The sequence below is a fragment of the Myotis nattereri genome (assembly GCF_964212035.1).
Source record: "Myotis nattereri genome assembly, chromosome: 8".
Classification (NCBI taxonomy): domain Eukaryota; kingdom Metazoa; phylum Chordata; class Mammalia; order Chiroptera; family Vespertilionidae; genus Myotis; species Myotis nattereri.
Window position 1 is genome coordinate 85,075,555 of NC_138083.1, and position 18,750 is coordinate 85,094,304.

Below are 18,750 nucleotides of genomic sequence, written 5' to 3' on the forward strand. Positions count from 1 at the left end.
CAGGTCACCCCTCCGGGGGAATGCACCTTCATAGATCACTTCCCCCAAGCTCCTCTTCCAAACATTTCCCACCAGCCCCCTTCCCACCCCGTCTCTTCATTTTCTCATCAACTTTTTACCGGCACCTACTCTGTGCCAGGAGCTGCATAAGGCTGGGGATGTAAAATGAATCAGCCACTGTGCATTTGCTCTCGGGTTTCCCGGTTGAGTGGGAAGAAGGATCCACAGAGAGGTACAGTCCCATGAGATCACTGCCATATGTGTGTGCATAGTGTGTGCAGGGTGACATTTGGGCACAGCATGGATAGGGTTGCTCCAGGAACACAAGAGGGTTTGCCTGTGCTTGGAACGTGGTGAATTGGGTGATCACCCCAGTCTATGGGGAGCAGTTTATGGGCGCGGTTGGACATGAGGTGGAAAGACAGGTGCAGGTCTGATGTGGGGTCTGTGTGAGGAGCTTGGGCTTTAATCACTGGGCAGTGGAGAGCTATTAAAACGTTTAGAGATGAATAAAATGATTAGATGTGTTTTAGAACTGCTGGGAGGAGGATGGATTGTAGAAGATCCTTGAAGGTGGCAGAGAGCGCATTTGGGGGCTGTTGGGATTTCCTTCCTTCATTCGTTCGTTCTAAGCATGTTTACTGAGGGATGCCACAGATGCCATGGCTATCTCCCCTGCTGCTGCAATGAGGCTAGGAGGATGCAGACCTGGACAGAGAGGGATATCCAGGACCTAAACTAGGGCAGTATTTCCAGGACGTAGTCTTACCTCCCTCCCTTGACCTGTTCATTCTGGTCACAGCCTTCACCATGCTTCCCCTGGGACCTGATCCCCTAGCGAGGTCTTGGAAGCAGGTGAAAGAGAAGGAACATCCTGAGCACAGGCGCAGGGGTTGAAAGGTCACCAAGATTTCCCCAGGCCTTAGTCCCAATCGCTTCTTCTGGCAATTCAAAAGAATCAGAGCAAACTTTGATCCATGAGCATAGCATGGAGGCTGGCCTTCACGCCTTCCTGCAGTTGTGTCAAAGAAAGACAGAACAAATTGATCCGCAGAGTCTAGAGAATTCCTATCAAAGCCAGTGCGTTGGTTTGTTTATTGTTTTATTTCAAATAAATGCTTGCCTTATAAACTAAACAAAGGGATGGGGGTAGGCCGTGGATCCCAGACCCTCCACCTCGGTTCTGGTTGATCAGAACTTTGAGGCCCACATTGTGCCGCGCCGGCACAACCACGGGTGAACCGGAGTGGGGGTGGCTGAAAGGCTTAGAAAAGACAGACATGAGAATGAAAGCTGGGTCTTGGTGGGACGCTGCTTTTCTGAGAGACAGCGCCCACAAGCCGTCTCTTTATTTTATAGCAGATGCCATGAGGCAAAGTAAGGGCGTGGTCAAGATGTTTTCAACATTCTCGTGGGTTTCAATCCCACTCAATCCCAACTACATGCACCTGAACTCTATCACTCAGGCACATGGGGCCACGTGTTCGGACCACAGGCTCAAGCTTACAACCACAGCCGTTGGCTATAATTATGCTGGGAGGGCTCTGCCCTCCAAGCTGGGACTTGCACGTGGCAATGAGAGGACTGTGCCCTCTCATCAGTCCAAGGCTTGAACCTGCCCAAACACTGTAGCTGTCCCCACACCACATGTATTTCTCTTCAGGCTTTCTGAGGCCAAGCCTCCTGAATTGTCCAACATCCTATATCAGCCTATACTTGGGCGGTTTGCAAGTGAGATGGTTGAAACAGATTCAGAGCTAAAAACAATTTACATTGCAACTTGAAAAAAGAGAGTTATTTGGTCATTGGCGATGTACAGCCTTATTCTGAAAGCACCTTCTTCCCGCCAATGCGGCTCTCACTGTAAGTAGGGGTTCTGTCCCGCGGTGAGCAGTAACCGCAGCTCACCCAAGTGGGAGGTGACCAGTGCAGGAGGATCTCCTTCCGACCACCCCTTCTTACGATCCGCCTCTACCTCTTCCCGCGTGTTCTAGAGGCAGCTTTGTCCAGGATGCATAGCTAGTCAACTGCCTTACCCACTCCTTTGAGCCCCACTTTGCCCTGGCCCTGTGGCATTGATGGATATTGATGGTACCCTCTATCTAGTAGCCTTCATCCCAAAGTGTGACTTGGAGACTGCGTCTGCATATAAGCCTGGGGGTGGCTGCGACCTTCCCCAGGCGCCCTCTGCCCAGACCCATTGACGTCCTGCCTGTTCCAGGCATACGAGCACTCCAGGTCATAATGAGGAGGCAGCCTGGTTTGGGCTGGTTTTTCGGAACTCACTAAACCCTGAGGGTCTGTTATCTGGAGTGCTCTACTGCGCCACGGTCCAGCCTGGGCACTCACACTGCGTTGGCTGGGGCGCCAGCCTGGCCCAGGTTTCCAGCTAACTACTCTGCAGGTAAAATCCAGTTCCTGGCCCAGGACTCCCCATACCTGGGGGAACTGTGGAGTTCTTGGCTGCCGGCATGATCACATTTGTCAAGCTAATGCACTGTGTAGTGCTGGTCATGTGGCTGCTGTTGTCAAGGTTCCAGCATTTTCTGCAGTGAGGACTTTATCGATGTGTGTGGCAAAGGCTCCTGGGCAGTGAGGATGGTATGTGTGTGCCAAGTGCTAACAATAGTCGAGCAACTCACAAAGAAGGCAGACAGTCGCCTCTGGGAGGAAGGTGAGGTCCCTCTTTCTTCCCACGACTCTCCCATTCTCTCTCCTTATTCCTCCACTCTGTTCTTCTCTCTCTCTCTCCCTCCCTCCCTGCTTCCCTCCTTCTCTCCTTCTCTCTCTCTCCGCCCTCCTAGTTCCTCCTGTTCAACCCTGTTCCCCCAACTGGGCTCGGACCTTGCCTTGTATCATTAGGATTCTGAGTGTTGAGTTCCCTACCGATGCGCACGCATAGGACTGTCCACGTTGCTGTGATTCATTTACTGTCTTTGTTACGCCTCAATGCACAGAAGTGTCTTGCTCCTGGCCTTATAGGGGCCTAGTCCTTCTCGGACTAAATGAAATTGGAGCTTTACTTATGCAGCAAACACTGGCTCAGCCCCTCAGAGGCCGGGCACCAGCTCCACACCTCCTCAGTGGGACAGGGACCGATTCACAATCCCCCCTTCCTCCCTGCCTCCCCCCAAGGCAGCTTGGCCCCCAGCTCTGCTCTCAGTGAAGGGACAGGATCCCAGTGGGGAAGGCTGGCAGCTGCTGCCACATGGTCCGTATGTGACTTTTTGTTCCTGACACAGAACAGTTACTTAATAATTTGAGGAGGAAGAGCTGCTCCTTTGCAGCCAGCCGGTCCCTGCCTTGCCCAGGTCTTGGCCAGCTCGGTCAGGATCCCCTTGCTCATTTGATGGAGGGAGGCTGGGTGATCTGCGAAGCCATCTTGAGGCCCAAGAACCGCCTGGTCCCTGCCTCTCTGAGTGACCTTGGGAGAGTCATTTCCATTTTCTGGGCCTCAGTTTCCTCACCTGGTAGTGGCGGGAGGTTGGTCCCTATTTCGGTTAGTATGAACTGACCTGGGATTGATCAGACACCCGAAGGCCAGGATGGTCATCTTTCTCCAAATGGAATCAAAACCAGCTCCGAATGCACATGCCAGCCGGTGGGAAACCCAGCGTCTGTCGCCATCCAGGACCCGGCTCTCCTTTAAGAGCCCCAGGGTGGCAGGGGGAGGGGCGGGTTCATCAGTCCATTGCCCACCTCCCCGGTCCCCTTCTTCTATTGCTTCTTTGCTTTCTTTTCCAACCTTCCTGCACGTCCTTCCCAGGCAGTGGAGCCACCTGTCTTCTTCTCCAGGGAGCTCTTCCGTGTCCAGTGGGGTGTGGTGGCCTCCCACAGGGCCTGCCCATCAAGACAGAAGAGACTTATTTGTGTGTGGAACCCCTCACAGGCTTTCTTGAGGTCCAGAGACACTCCCTGCAGCTCTCCTGCCGGAGCAGGGAGGCAAGCGAAAAAGCAAGCACCGACAGCACTCGTTGCCTCTCCGACAGGTCATGTTCCCACGATGTGATCTTCATAGCACGTGGCCCTGACTTTCGGAGCCTAATAACCTTTTGGTGAAGGAGCCACTCACAGGAGAGCGGGAGAGAAAGGGCTTTGGACATACCGTTAGGTCAGAGCAATGGCCTCGCCGCAATGGACTTGGTTAGTGTCTTAGCTGGGACCGGGTGGCATGTAAGGAACGGAAACGTATTTCTTATGGTCCCGGAGGCTGGAAAGTCCGAGATCAGGGTGCCAGCATGGTCAGGTTCTGGGGAAAGCCCTCTTCTGGGTTGCAGACAGCTGGCTTCTCATTGTGTCCTCACCTGGCAGAAAGAGGGCGAGAGCTGTCAAGGGTCCCTATATCAGGGCACTAATCCCATTGAGGAGGGCTCCATCCTCATTACCTTCTAGATAGGGATAACTTAGCCTAAAGTCCCCCCAATCCTGTCACCCTCAAACAAACAAAAAAACAAACAAACAAACAGACTCAAAACACATGTGCAATGGCCGGTGGGCCAATACTCACCTTCCATGTGGAGGAATGTGAAGGGGTGATCCTGAGAGATGAGAAAGTAACAATCCCAAACCCCGAGGGCCCAGCTGAAGTCACTGCGTTAATTTTAAAATGGTTAATTTTAGTATAATTGAGTTGTGGTCATGACTTTCCTCCCATCTGAGCTTTATACTTTTGAAAGTGTCCCCGTACCCCCGTGGGTCATTGGACAGTGTGGTGATTCCCACTTCCCAGATTTGAAACTTCTTGCCCAAGGGCTCACAGGACTAGAACCCAGGCCTCGTGGCTCCCATCCCATGGCTTTTCTCCTTGGCTGTGTTAGCCCCAGGGGGCCCAGGGATTGTTGCTATCATCTGTGCTGTGGAAAGACCACTTCTGTCATTTATGAGCAGGGAGATGGAATTGCTGAGGGACATCTTTTCTGCCCTACAAATGATTTCTTTCTACCTCAGAGCACAGCCCCTGTAAATGATTAGCCTCCATGGGAAGAGTGGGAGGCCGCGGTGCACTCGCTCCCTGGATAATGGGCCAGGTGACTGGGTGAGAAGCAGGGCTGGTGAAAGGAAGTCAAGGACTCTGAAATTTAAAGAGAACACAGGATTCGAATCAGACAAGATCTGTGCAATTCTCACATCTGGTTGGCCTCTCTCAAAGGGAGGAAAGAAACAGGACAGTCTGTTAACAAACGTGAACTTGTGCACAATGGTCTGGAATGGGGCACTTCTCAGCATGTGTTTGTTCTGCCCACATATTATTCTTTATGACCGAGTAGGTTAGGAATTGGGCCTTGGGTGCAGGGCCCAATAGTGATGCAGACGATGAGGGTATCCTGTCCCTTCCAAGTCAAACACTGAATTCAAGCAATTAAAGCTGAAACAAAGAGGGACATGAGCTGGGGAGGACAGGGAGACACAGATAAGATAGTCTGGAGAGGGAATGGAGCATCAAGGAAGGCTTCCTGGGCGAAGGGGCATTTAAACTTAGGCCTAAAGGATAAGTAAGAATTAGCCAGGGCAGGAAGAGCGGGAACAGCCTGTGTGGAGGCCCAGAGGCAGGGCGGGCAGGACACTTTCAGTGAAGGAAAGACGTTTTGTATGGCTGGTGAGTAGAGTCAAGGAAACCAGGAGATCAGAGGCTGGAGAAGTTTAGAAAGGATGTCCATTCCTAAGATGACTTAAGGGAGCAGAGTAAATCCTCCTCCAAGGAACTGGGAAAACTAAGAAAGCAAAAGCAGACACTCAAGTGTGAGAGGGCCAGGCTGGGGGGTCTGCAACCGGAAGCCCACAGGAGATGGCGCGGGGAATAAGGGGTCCCATGTAGGGATCCCAACACTTGGCAGGAGAGGTCAGGTCTGAACACTGACTCCTTAAGTGCCAGTGGCTGTGCTTTCCCATGATGGCTGATTAAATCTGGGCTCAGGCCCTAACCGGAACCGGTTTGGATCAGTGGATAGAGCGTCAGCCTACGGACTCAGGGGTCCCAGGTTTGATTCCGGTCAAGGGCATGTACCTTGGTTGCGGGCACATCCCCAGTAGGGGGTGTGCAGGAAGCAGCTGATCGATGTTTCTCTCTCATCGATGTTTCTAACTCTCTATCCCTCTCCCTTCCTCTCTGTAAAAAATCAATAACATATATTTAAAAAAATAAATCTGGGCTCAGAGAGAGGAATCTCCGAATTCAAGGAAGGCACGGCGGGCGGTGGCAGGGGGAGAAATTAAAGATGCGGGCTCTGCTTTGGAGAAGCTTAGCCCCTGGCTGGGATCTCTGCCCTTAGATCCCAGTCCAAGCCAAGCAAGTCCCAAATGGGGCCTCCCCTTAGTTAGCCGCTAAAGTCACACTGTCCTGATTTAGATTTCGAAAGAAGCCAAGGTCCTCGGCGATCCCAGGTTTATTTCCTTAAAAGAGAGAGTGAGGAGGCTCCCCTTGTACCTACAAAGGCCAAACGTAGGAGTTGTCTGGACCCAGATGGACCAAAACGCTGGCACGCACACGCTCCTTCACACACTTGTGACCTGTATGCTGGTCAACGCCCAGGTTCAAGCCTGGGCAGGTGTAGCCTCGGCAGCTGTGCCGTTTCCATGGTGACCAGCATCTACCCTTCACCTGTGGGACTCAGACTGCCCTGTCTCCCCAGCTTTGCGTGACGTCAGCCTGGAGCTCCAATGGGGCTGCCAGAATTTCTCTGCGATTTCAGTGCTGTTGGGAGGCCTGGGCAGCCTCTGTTCTCCCCGGCTGGTTATGTAATTTTCAAGGAAAAGGCCGAGCAAAGACTGAACAGAACGCTCCCAGAGTTACACCCCCTCTCCGGGCCTGATATTCCTTTTGCTCACTTTTTCTCCCCACCTTCGGTACACCTCCTCTCATCCCCTCCCAGTGAGATCAAAGCAGCAGCTTTCCCTCCCGTCTCTTCCTTGGCAGCACCCTCACCAGCATGTTCTGGAGGAAAACAAGCCCCTGTGGGCAGCATCACTGCCCGCAGGACGCTGAGATGTTCATGCGTCCCAGGGAGGGTGCCCACTGGGGCCTGGGGCTCAGGGCCTGCAGTGAGACATTCATTTTAGCCTAAGCAGGGCTTCGGGCTCGGGTCCCCGGCTGTCCTGCGGCTGGTGTGTGAAGGGTTAGACCTCAGCTGGGAGAGGTCCTGGGCATGGCGGCACGGAGCACAGGAAGTGCCACCTGAGCACCTGAGGGGCAGCCATCTGCCGGTGCACCTGGGTGGAGGGGATGGTACTTCTTTTAAAAGCTGGAAGACCAGAAGAGTTGTTCTCCTAATTCCTGGGAGCACCACCATCGCATGGTAAACCCAGCTGAGTCACTGTTAAAAACCAGACGTAAGCCCTGCCGGCAAGGCTCAGTGGCTGAGCCTTAACCTATGAACCAGGAGGTCACGGCTTGATTCCCGGTTGAGGCACATGCCACGTGCCCAGGATGCGGGCTTGATCCCCAGTGGGGGATGTGCAGGAGGCAGCTGATCAATGATTCTCTCACATAATTGATGTTTCTCTCTCTTTCTCTCTGAAATCAATAAAAATATACACTGAGTGGCCAGATTATTGTGACAGGCCAGATTATTATGACCACCCCATCAGTACAATGAAGTGAATTAGTTATGCAAATAATAATAATAATAAAACCTTGAGAGTATTTGCCTAGGAAGTTTTCAATATTCAGTATTTTTGGAAGTGTCAATGAAGTACTGATGGGGTGGCCATATAATCTGGCCACTCAGTGTATATTTAAAAAATATGACATAACACAATCACAGTGACCTCGGGGCCAGCAGTTCCTTCCCTGGTGAGGAGTTGCCTTCCACTCCCTCTGCTCTTTTGGGGCCTGTGTGCCATCCTGGCTGGAGCCCCCACCACCCTGGGAGAGTCAAATTCTGGACAGCAGGGACACATTTTAATTTCTCTTTCCATTTGGGTCATATTTTGTCATAACCAAACTCTTACTGCAAACATGTAGCCACTCTTGTGTCCACTGGAATTTATTTATTGAGGCCCTCATATTCCAGACCCTGGGGCTGCATCTGTGAGAAGGAGCAGGAGGGTACCTCCCCTCCCCCCCGCCCCCCGCCCCTGAGGTTCTGTCTGGCTCTGGAATCTGATGAGATCCAAGCCAGGTAAGATCCAGGACCCCGATCCAATGACTTCCACAGGCCTCAGTCCAAGCCTGCCACTTTGTCATCCTGGAACAAGCAAGAACTGCAAGTGTCCGAGCCCATCCTCCCTAGGAGCTATCTACTGCTGTGTAACAAACACCCCCAATTTAGCAGCTGAAACAGCATTATTGTCATGTAGTTTCTGTGGGTCAGGCATCCGGCACAGCTTAGCCAGGTGCCTGTGAGGTAAGGTCTCTGAGACTTCAGCAGGGCTCTGGCCAGGGCTGTAGTCCTCTCGAGGCTCCCCTCAGGGAAGATCTGCCTCCAGGCTCCCTCGCCTGGGTCCACCCGAAAGGCTGCTTCACGACGTGGCACCAGCTTCCCAAGGAGTGAGCACCCAAGATGGAAGCCATGGTCTTTCAATAACTTATTTCAGAAGGAAAATCCCATTACTTCTGCCATATTCTGTCCCTTAGAAGTGAGTCAATAAGTCCAGCATATTCTTAAGGGGAGGAGCTTACACACAGCCAAAGCCAGGAGGGGCGAGCATTGGTGGCACCTTAGACGCTGCCTTCCTCATCCTCCAGGCGTCTTCTCTGACTCGCCTGTCCTAACTCCTGCTCCACGTGCAGGGGGATCATGTTGTAGCTGCTGAAGATTCCTGCTCCTGTGATTGTGACTGTTGTGGTTCTTCTCTTCCTGTGGGGATATAAGCTCCTGGCGGTCAGGAGCCATGTGCTCTACATTTTCTCTATTAGACGGACCATGTACCCTTGCTGGTACTATCATTAGATAATTCAGCCTCTGGTTAATCGAGTCTCACTCCCCCTCTCCCCTTCCCTCTGAGATCTGTCAGTCTGTTCCATGCTTCCATGTCTCTGGACCTATTTTGTCAGCCTCAAGTTAAAAAAAAAAAAAAAAAAAAAGACAGTGAAAATGTCTTAACAATTGGGCTTGAGGACCTCACTTGGTGAGAAAGCTGGAGGTAGGCATTTCCAACGATGTCAACAAGGGCCCGGCTCATCTGCCAACTCCAGTGTGTTGGCCTTTGTCCCCGGGTTTGTCCCCACATGGTCTCAAGGTGGCGGCTGCAGCACCAACACAGCTTCAACACAGCTTCCTCCCAAAACAGCATTCAAAGACGGGGAGTGGAGGAGGAAAACATTTCCCTTGAGGCCTCCCAGGGGATGTTCCTTTGAGGCTTATTGTCCAGAAATGGATCATGTGACCATCCCTAAACCAACCACTGCCAAAGGGGGATTGAATTACCACCATTGGCTTAGACTCATGGCCCTGAACAGAGATGGGTGTGGGAGATACCACTGGCCTCTAGGATTTTGGAAATGTGTGAGGCTGGCACAGCACCCAGGAAGTGCTGTTGGCACTTAGTGGGTCGGGACCAGGGCTGCTTAAACTTTCCCCAGGGCACTGCACAGCTCCCCCAAACCAATGGCTCTTCTGCTTAGGTGCCAATACTGTCTCTGCTGGAAGCTGCTGATTTAGATCAGTGTTCTCAACCAAGGATGGTTTCGTCCTCCTCCACTGGTGGTAGCTTCTAAAGATTAGAGATATTTTTGGTTGTCACCCTAGGGGTTGCTACTGGCATTTAGTAGGCAGAGGCCAGGGAGGCTGCTAAACATTCTCCTGCTAAGAATGATCTTGCTCAAAATGTCAGTCGTGCTGAGGTTGAAACCCTGGGTTAGCCCCATCATGAGTCATCCCTGGGTTGGGCTCAGCTGCTCCATGGCTGTCCCAGAGCTGTTTTTTTGTTCACTCAGAGGAAGTGGGAATGGTTTCTGGGTTGGTGGCTAGTGTCAACTAGAGGGCCTCTGCCAATCAGCCAGCTAGGCAAATGCTCAGCTCAGCTCCCCTCTAGAATGGCCAGTCCCGGCAGCCACAGACTCCTGTGGATTTGAGGTTTACACTTGAAGAAGAAATTAAGAAATGCTTAGAAGGCAGGGTTATGGTTGTTTGAACTTGGTGTTATCAGTTTTGTGTTGTTGTTTTTTCTCAACTCATACTCTCATCTCAATGCCCATTTCTCAGTGTCTTTCCATAAAGTGAGCTTATTCACCATGGCCTCCACCCTGGACTGGATACAGGCAGAGAGGGGGCTGCTGCTTGCTTTAATTTGGGAAGCACCACAGATGTGCCTGCCCCAAACTTGTCCTTTGCTAGGCCTGGGAAGTCACCCTGGGCCTAGATGGTTCATGGTGAGAACCAGATCATGTGTTATGATGATGAGAAGTATGGGCTTTGGAGTCAGACAGACCTGCGTTTACATCCCAGCTAGTGGTATGACTTTGGGCAAATCACTTCTCATTAAAGACTTCATGGGAGAATGATAACAACCTCATAGGGTTCTTGGGAGACCCAACTGAAGTAATCAGGCAAAGCCCTTGGCCCCTGGCAAGCCCTGAATAGTATACTTACATCTTCAGTGTGTCGTCTTCGCCACCTCTCTAGAAAGCCAAGTGCAGCTTAGGAGTGAGGTGCATCCACGGGACATAGAATTGCAGAACTAGAAGGTAGCCTGTGGAGAGCAGAGAGCTGGGCCCTGAGCCCATGAAACTTATGGGTGAGCTTAACTAAACCTGGGGTCCCAAGCTCAGGGTACCTCCTTGGAGGGAGGGCAGTCCCGGAATAGTGCCACCGTGAAGGACAAAAGGCAGACTGAGTCCAAGAGGGAGAATGCGGTGCAACAAGAGCTGGAAAGGAGCCCGGGTTACAACACACTTCGGTGCCGAACTCAGGAACAAGCTAGAAGGAGTTCCTACACTATCTAGAGCAGGGGTTGGCAAACTACAGCCCCAGGCCAAATCCAGCTCTCTACTATCTTCCTAAATAAAGTTTTATTAAAATGCAGTCATGCCCTTCATTTGGGTATTGTCTGTGGTTGCTTCTGTGCTGCAAAGGCAGGGTTGAGTGGTTGAAGAAGAGACTGTATGTCTGGCAGAGGCTAAGATATTTATCCTCTGGGCCTTCAGAGAAGAATGTGCTGGTCTCTGGCCTAGAGGACTTCATTCACACAGACACAGTGACTGGGATCACAAACCTTAGAGTCACACAGACCTGGCTGTGATGGGGACAGTGCCACATAGAATTGTTCACCTGTAAATGAACATGATCCCTGTCTGAGAAGGATCTCCTGCACGTTTTGGGGGCTCAGGAGAGGGAAGAAAGCAGCGTCTGTGAAATGTCAGCACCTCACTGGGGGCCGTAGTTCCTGCTGAAAGTCAACAGCATGAGGCTTGGGAGGCTCTGAGCAGGCGAGGAGGTGAGTCTAAATTTAGACTTTCCGAAGCTGCTTTGTAAACCAGAGCCTCAGGAATCCCAGAAAGGACAGTTGGCACACACCATCTCGTCTCTGGTTTGCCTCCACATGTTAGAAGGTTGGATGCATGAGAGGATAATTAATTGGCCTCAAATAAGATGTTTCTGGCGAGCCAGTGAGAAATCAGCGGAGAGGTGAAGCTCCACTGTTCTGAGTGCTGGGGTAGATATTTCTACTCCTGTGTTTGTTCCCCGTGAAATCCAGGGAGCCTGGACTGCCTTCTCCTTGCTGGGTGTTATTTGAGCACAGCTGAACCGATGACCTTTCTTTCTCTCAAGGTGAATGCCAAGTCCCTGGTTGAAAGTCACACTGTGATTCAGAGCAGCTCTGAGCCACCAGCTCCAAGTGGAGACTGATGCTGCTTCTCCCTGAAGCTCATCATGCCAAGGGCTGCCATACTCAATCCTCTGCCCAGGCGGGCACACCCAGATGCCAGGTCTACCCCTCGCCAGGATGGATGGGCCCACACCTCTTGGTATATCACACAAGCAATGAACACTAACCCAAGACTTCTTAGGTAATAGGTGTTCTGTAATCAGTCCATATGTGGAAAAATCAAAGGGTTGACAGTAGAAATTATAGAAGAACCAGTGGCCCAGTGCATGGATTCATGCACATTGAGAGAAAATTAATTAGAAGAAATATTTTAATATCACTATTCGCATATTCTGTCCACGACACCACTTTCTTTCAGCTTCAGAATGTCAAAAAAACCAAATTCACGATCGACAATGACAGATTGAAACACACGCGTGCACTTGGCGCCAGAGAGAGCTTTATATGTATCACACATGGACAAGTCAACATTTATTTTTAAATTGCCAGTGCGTGTCATATGTACTGGCCAGTCGGTCAGTCGGACGGTGGGACGGACGGATGGTCGGTCACTTAGCCTTTTGTATATATAGGTGATAGAAAGAAGCTTAGAAAATGAAGAGTTTTGAGAAGAAATGAATAGTAGCAAACTCAAATGGGAACAGAGAAATGGTCGGATGAAGGCTGCCTGGTCAGTGTTGACATTCTAAGAGAGGCAGAATTGAAGCTGAAGATGATGCTAAGGAAAGTTGAAGTTCAGAAATGCTGGTTTGTCTGAGTGGCTGGGGCTAATTGTGAGAAGGGTCCTGCTGAGCACGTTGCATTGGAGCAGCAAGCACAGGAAGGGGAGGCCTAGGGAGTGTGGGCATCACAGTGGCGGAGACATAACCGATGTTCCTCGGGCACTTCCAATCCAGTTATTTTCCGAGTGCTACTTTGAACCCTGGACTTAAGCTTAACGTCTAGTGGGAGGTGGACATGTATCAAAAGTTAAATAACAGCCCAAATGAGGATATGGCAAGTGTCAAGTACAGTATACACAGGAACGCCACAGGAGTTTGGAAAAGGGAGAAGTGTCACTGAGGACTGGATGGATGCATCGCAGAGGAAGTGAGACTTCGCCTGGATTCTGAGTGATGGGCAGGGTTTCAACACGTGGGGAGGAAGCAGGAGAACATTTCAGGAACCAGGAAAATGCAAGCAGAGAGGCCAGGCAGGAGCTGAAAGAGTAACTTTAGAGGCCCACGAGGAAGGTGGAGAGGGTGTGCAAGGTAACCTGGTACCTGCCCGCTGAAGCTGACAGTGTGCTGGGAATCCACTGAGACCACACACACACACACACACACACACACACGGGAGACAGTCCCTCTGCCCCTGTGAGAGGAAAAGGAAAGAGTTTTGAAACACAAATAAAGCACCTCTTAATTATTCACAGATTATCTGCATTGCAGCTGATCTCACACAGCTGATCCAAATCCTGCTTTGGGCTTGCTGGTGATGTCATCTCTCTGCCTTGGTGCCCATTCCCGTCTCTGTTTACAGCCCTGTGAGGGCTGGAATGGGAAGAAGGCTTAAGTCTCTCCTCAGAAAGCAAAATATGTAAATATAAATGCTTCTGGTTGCTGTGCCCTTGGGAACCACACCAGGCATATGGGGAGAAAGTGAAAGAAGCTCCAATTTAGGTTCTGGCACCTGCCTTGGGCAGCAGGGTCAGAGGAGGCATGGAGTGGGGCACTGCGGCACCTCTCTTGTTCCCCTGAATCAGACATCCAGGTGGACTTGACTAGCACAGATGTTAGGCCGTAGCTCAGTGGGTGGTCCCAGCACTGACTACAATTGGCTGGGAGTCCTCAGGGTGAATGGCATTCATTTATCATGTCATCCCATGTTTATTGACCCTCTCTCTGTAGACACACGGAGCTGGTATTCTCAGAGGCTTGGTGCCCTCATGGGCAGATGAGGGCTTGCCTCTCAGTGGAGGGGCTGGCCTTGGGGTGGGTTCAGGTTCCTCACTGATGGAGATGCTCTGCAGGATGGTTAGCGAATCGGGCCCTGCTCTCAAAAGGCCAGTAGTGGCTCCTCCTCAAATGAGCCCAGGAGGGCAGGACCACCTCTGCTAAGGACCCGGGACCTGTCTGCTACATTGCCTCCCAGTCTGAAATTCTGCAAGTCGATGGTTATTTTGCTGCGGGGCCCAATAAAAACATGCAGAGCAGGTTTGCTGAGGGTTTGCTGAGATACCAGAATAGTTGGAGCTACTTCCTATTTTAGTGTAAGGGGATTAGCAACAACAGCAACAATAGGCAGCATCTATTGAGCAGGGACTGTGTCCCAGACCCGTGGCAAATTTCTTTCATTAGGAGTTTTTAGAGGGGATCTGATTATTTACTACTTCGTATCATCAGTGTCCCCTAATTTGCCTGCTTAGTTTCAGAGCACTGGCCGTTGTTTTTGCTTCATTTATCATTTGCAGAGCTGTGCGGGGTTCAGACCTGAAAGTATCCCCACGGGCACCCTGCCGTGGGATGGGAACGCAGAAGCAGCCCTGGCCAGATTCACGCCTCTGTTCTGGACACGGTGTTTGTTCTGTGTGAGTCTGTGGACTTAATTAACTTATAAAACCTGTGACTTCCTCAGGCTGAATTTATATCGCTAGTTTTGCAGTTTTTTTCTCCCCCCTTGGGTCCTATGCCTGTAATTGGAGTCAGCAGTCACCGGGGAGCAGTCATGATTGGATTTGACCCATTGCTTTGAAGAGGTAGGTCCCCATCCTCTAAAAAGAATACAGTCCACCATGCCAGCTCTGGCGTCACGCTGAGATGCTCAGCTGGGCAGAGAGTCCCTTTACTGGGGCAGCAATACAATTTCCTTGCAATTTGGTATGTGTGCTTGTGTCATCTACACGGAAAGCAAGCGGCGCCATTTAATTAATTACATTGCTCATTTGCATATTAAGTTATTAAAATATTCAAAGACATTTGCAGAAGAGGGAAGAAAAGGGGTCCAAGTGGAAGAACAAGATGATTGATCCTTTATTTCTTTGCCTGCTACTGGTTACTGTCCACTCTCACCCTCCCGGGCTAGTGCTGATGTGTGTGTTCCGAGGGCTTAAAGAATGAATTTCTCAAAGGTCAGAGCTGATCATTCCCTCCTACAATCTGTGAGTGTTAACCTTCGGGGAGCAGGCATTTACATAAAAGGCACACCGCTTGATGATCTTATCAAATCAGTCCATCTTCTCTCTTCCAGGGGAGCTGCACACAGCAGGAGGGGGCTGGGCGCCCGCGCCCGGGATCCCCTGGGCAAGCAGTGTTTCAGTGGCTGGCTGGACAGATCAAATAACACCAGGGCTGGTTAACAAAACGCGCTGGTGGGAAGGTGTTGGGAGCCGAGTGTGGAAATTTACCAACGTTATTTCTTTGACAGGGAAGGAGACTCCGTGTGAAAGATGCCGGGTTCCTGCAGCCTCTCGGAGTCCAGCAGAGCACAGTCTCGTTCGAAGAGGCATGGATGAGGGGGTGACAGAGGATGCTGCCCCCTGAAGCCTCCAGAGGTGCCTGGCCTGGCAGCTGAGCTCCCCTCGGACCTGGGACTTCGGGTGTAACTTGGTGTGCAGCTCATGGGAGGGGCAGGGCTTCTCCGGCTTTCTCCCCCGATGCCCACCAGCTGGTTTGGGCTGCAGGATCTAAGGTGAGCCGGCAGAAAGGGGAACTGGCCGAGGTAGAAAGAAGCCCCGAGAAACCTCCAGAATTCATTGTTGGGATCTCTTCAGTCTGCCCGGGACGCAGAGAGCAGCTGCGAAGCTGCCAGAGGCTGTGATACAACCGGGCTTCGGACCATCGTCAGTGAAGGAACGCAGAGCAGCAAAAGCATTTCAGCCCGAAGGAACTTCTTTCAACAAAGGACTTAAAGGGGAGAGTTTCTGCATCTTTACTTTGTGGTCCCTTAGGAGAGAAACCTTGACGTTCACATAGATAACGAGATCGGTTTCTCTGTCCAAGATGCTCCCTGTGAAAGAAGCATGAGCCATTCTCAGCGTGGGGAAGGGCTCGGGACACGCAGGAGTGGGTGGACAGCCCTCCCAGGGCTTGCTAAGAAAACAGCATGAGCCTCCAACTTCTGCAGCTCAGCAAGCATGGACATGTGCCACTCTTGTCTCCAGGGAGCTGGTGGCAGTGACATCACCACGAGGAAAAGCATCCCTCAGCCTCGGGACTTGACAGAATGAGGTGTGCTGGGGAGGCCACCAGCTGGGACCCAGCCTTTCCCGACCGCCCCTCCATCCCACGGGCGTCCCCTGACCACCACTGAGCCGACGATGGCCGAGAAGGGGGACTGCTTTGCCAGTGTCTACGGCTATGACCTCGGTGGGCGCTTTGTTGACTTCCGACCCCTGGGCTTCGGCGTCAATGGGCTGGTGCTGTCAGCCACGGACAGCAGGACCTGCCGGAAGGTGGCCGTGAAGAAGGTCACCCTGAGCGACGCCCGCAGCATGAAGCACGCCCTCCGGGAGATCAAGATCATCCGGCGCCTGGACCACGACAACATCGTGAAGGTGTACGAGGTGCTGGGGCCCAAGGGCGCCAACCTGCAGGGCGAGCTGTTCCAGTTCAGCGTGGCCTACATCGTGCAGGAGTACATGGAGACCGACCTGGCCCGCCTGCTGGAGCAGGGCACGCTGGCGGAGGAGCACGCCAAGCTGTTCATGTACCAGCTGCTCCGCGGGCTCAAGTACATCCACTCGGCCAACGTGCTGCACAGGGACCTGAAGCCCGCCAACATCTTCATTAGCACCGAGGACCTCGTGCTCAAGATCGGGGACTTCGGCTTGGCGAGGATCGTCGATCAGCATTATTCCCACAAGGTATGTGCGGCCGGAAAGGCGGATAGGGGTGGCCCATGGGCTCCTCAGGAAGCGGGCAGTGTTCCAGGGGGTATCCCTAGCTCCCTGGGAATCAGCGGCCTGGGGTCCGTGTCTGGGGGAGGCTGGAGGGTGCTAGAAAGATCACTGGCCCGAACAGTTGTTGAGGGGGTGGTTTGGGTTCTTGATTTTGGCTCCGCCATGTGGCCACGACCAATAACTCCAGGCTGTGCAAGAGGGGGCTGGACTGGATTATCGCTAAGATTTCTTCCAGTTGCAAACTCTGTGACTTTAAAATTGTGCAGTTGGTGAATTTGCCTCTAGCATCCCCTAATGAGGCTTCCACCACACCAGCCTTAGGTGCTGGTTCATCTTTCTGCCTCCTCCTCCTACTACTCCTCCTCCTCCTCCTCCTCCTCCCCCCAACAAAGCTGACCCACTCTGTGTCCCATTCTCTCTGGATTATCGCTAAGATGTTTTCCAGTTGCAAACTCTGTGACTTTAAAATTGTGCAGTTGGTGAATTTGCCTCTAGCAAACCCCTAATGAGCTTCCACCACACCAGCCTTAGGGCTGGTTCATCTTTCTTCCTCCTCCTCCTCCTCCTCCTCCTCCTCCTCCCCCCAACAAAGCTGACCCACTCTGTGTCCCATTCTCTCTGTCAGTGGACAAGTTCATCTGATCAACTCATCCTCAGTGTCCATTATCCAACAAATGGCTCAGCTCTCCCTGGTCCCCGAGTGTGATGAAGCATGGATGTCTGGGTGGTACTGTTGAGACCCCATGTGGTGGGTGGCTAAATGCAGAGATCAGAGCTGACCCCGCCATCTGGAGGACATACTGACACTCCTCTAGACCTCTTCTTACCTAATGCACTGCTCCCTTTAGGAGCTGGAAGTTCTCTGACATTCTATTCCCCTCACCCCTGGTTCCTGCCATTTAGGGGAGCCTCTGAGCAGCTCGGCCTGAGCACACGTCACCAGGTTCCCCGCACCAGAGCTGGGGGGTGAGTGTCATTTCCAGCCTCCAGCCCACACCTTCGTGCCACACATTTTTATTAGAATGAAAACATCCTCTAGGAAGTAGGTGCACCATAAACCATTATCAGCCAAAGGGCTAGGGTGGGTCATGGAAGGGAAGGGTAGCTCTGACCTTGAACATGCTTCGCACCCAATTTGCCTGCAGCCAGAAGGTCACAGATGCATAGAAAGGCACTGGCCTGCCTGGTGCAGCTCAGCGGGAGGGTGTCTGGGGGAGAGGGAGGCAGGGCTCCCTGTCCCACCCTCACAGGCTGGAACTTGGGCTCCAGCCCAGATTTCAGAGCCCAAATCCGCTCAGCTGGCTGTAGCTCCTTGGTGCCGCCTTAGCCCTGAGATTGCCCTGTGCTCCCCTCCTACAGCCCGGCCATCTGTCAGAACTGACAGCCGACTCTGTAGGCAGGAGTGTCCGTGGTAAACAAACAAACAAACAAACAAACAAAAACATCTTCCTGTCACCCTAATGCCCGGTGCTATTTCTACCCTCTCTGTCCTCTAAGGAGCAATGACTCCAAGCAATTGAACCAAAGAGTTTAACCCAAATTAGTTTTTATTTGGTAATAAGAGAGTCCATGACACTCTTATTTCTGTTACACAAAATCACCTTCTGATTGGAATAATCCAGTACACTGGGAATAATAATAGGACCTCCCTTGATTACAGAGCCTGAGTAAGTGAAGTGTTTCCGCTCAGAACAGTCCCTCAGGGACAGTCAGGGGAGGTGATCTGGGGCAAAGATTGGCTGTAGTAACAATTCCTCGGAGGGGCGCGGTGCGAGGAAGGGGCGCTATGTGGGGAGGCAGACACCTGGGCTCGTTTCTGATGGTGTTAAGTTGGGATGTGGATGCTCCCCGCCTGGGAGCCTCAGTTTCCCCTTCTTGGCAGGGTTGATAACACACGCCCTGTCGGTCCCACTGGCTTGTGGTTATGAATAAAAGAGGAGGATAAACGTAAAGCCCCTTGGAGAGGAGTGAGGACCCCATCCGTTCATTTCTTGAGTGTTTTCTGAGTGCACACCGGGCCCAGGCCCCGCGCTGGGAGCTGGGAGGGTCGCTGCCCGCTGACCGTGAGCGGCTGTTACCGCATTACACAGGGCAGGGAGCCGCGT

At 52.1% G+C, this 18,750-nt stretch overlaps 1 protein-coding gene across 1 annotated transcript in view; it reads left to right on the top strand.

Annotated features, from left to right (window-relative positions):
- MAPK4 (mitogen-activated protein kinase 4) overlaps nt 1–18,750 on the top strand; it is a 122,271-nt gene that overhangs the window by 64,044 nt on the left and 39,477 nt on the right. Inside the window, exon 2 of the mRNA XM_081096957.1 lies at nt 15,172–16,609. Coding sequence (XP_080953083.1) covers nt 16,064–16,609 — 546 coding nt within the window. The 5' untranslated portion in view covers nt 15,172–16,063. The remainder of the gene's footprint in view (nt 1–15,171; nt 16,610–18,750) is intronic.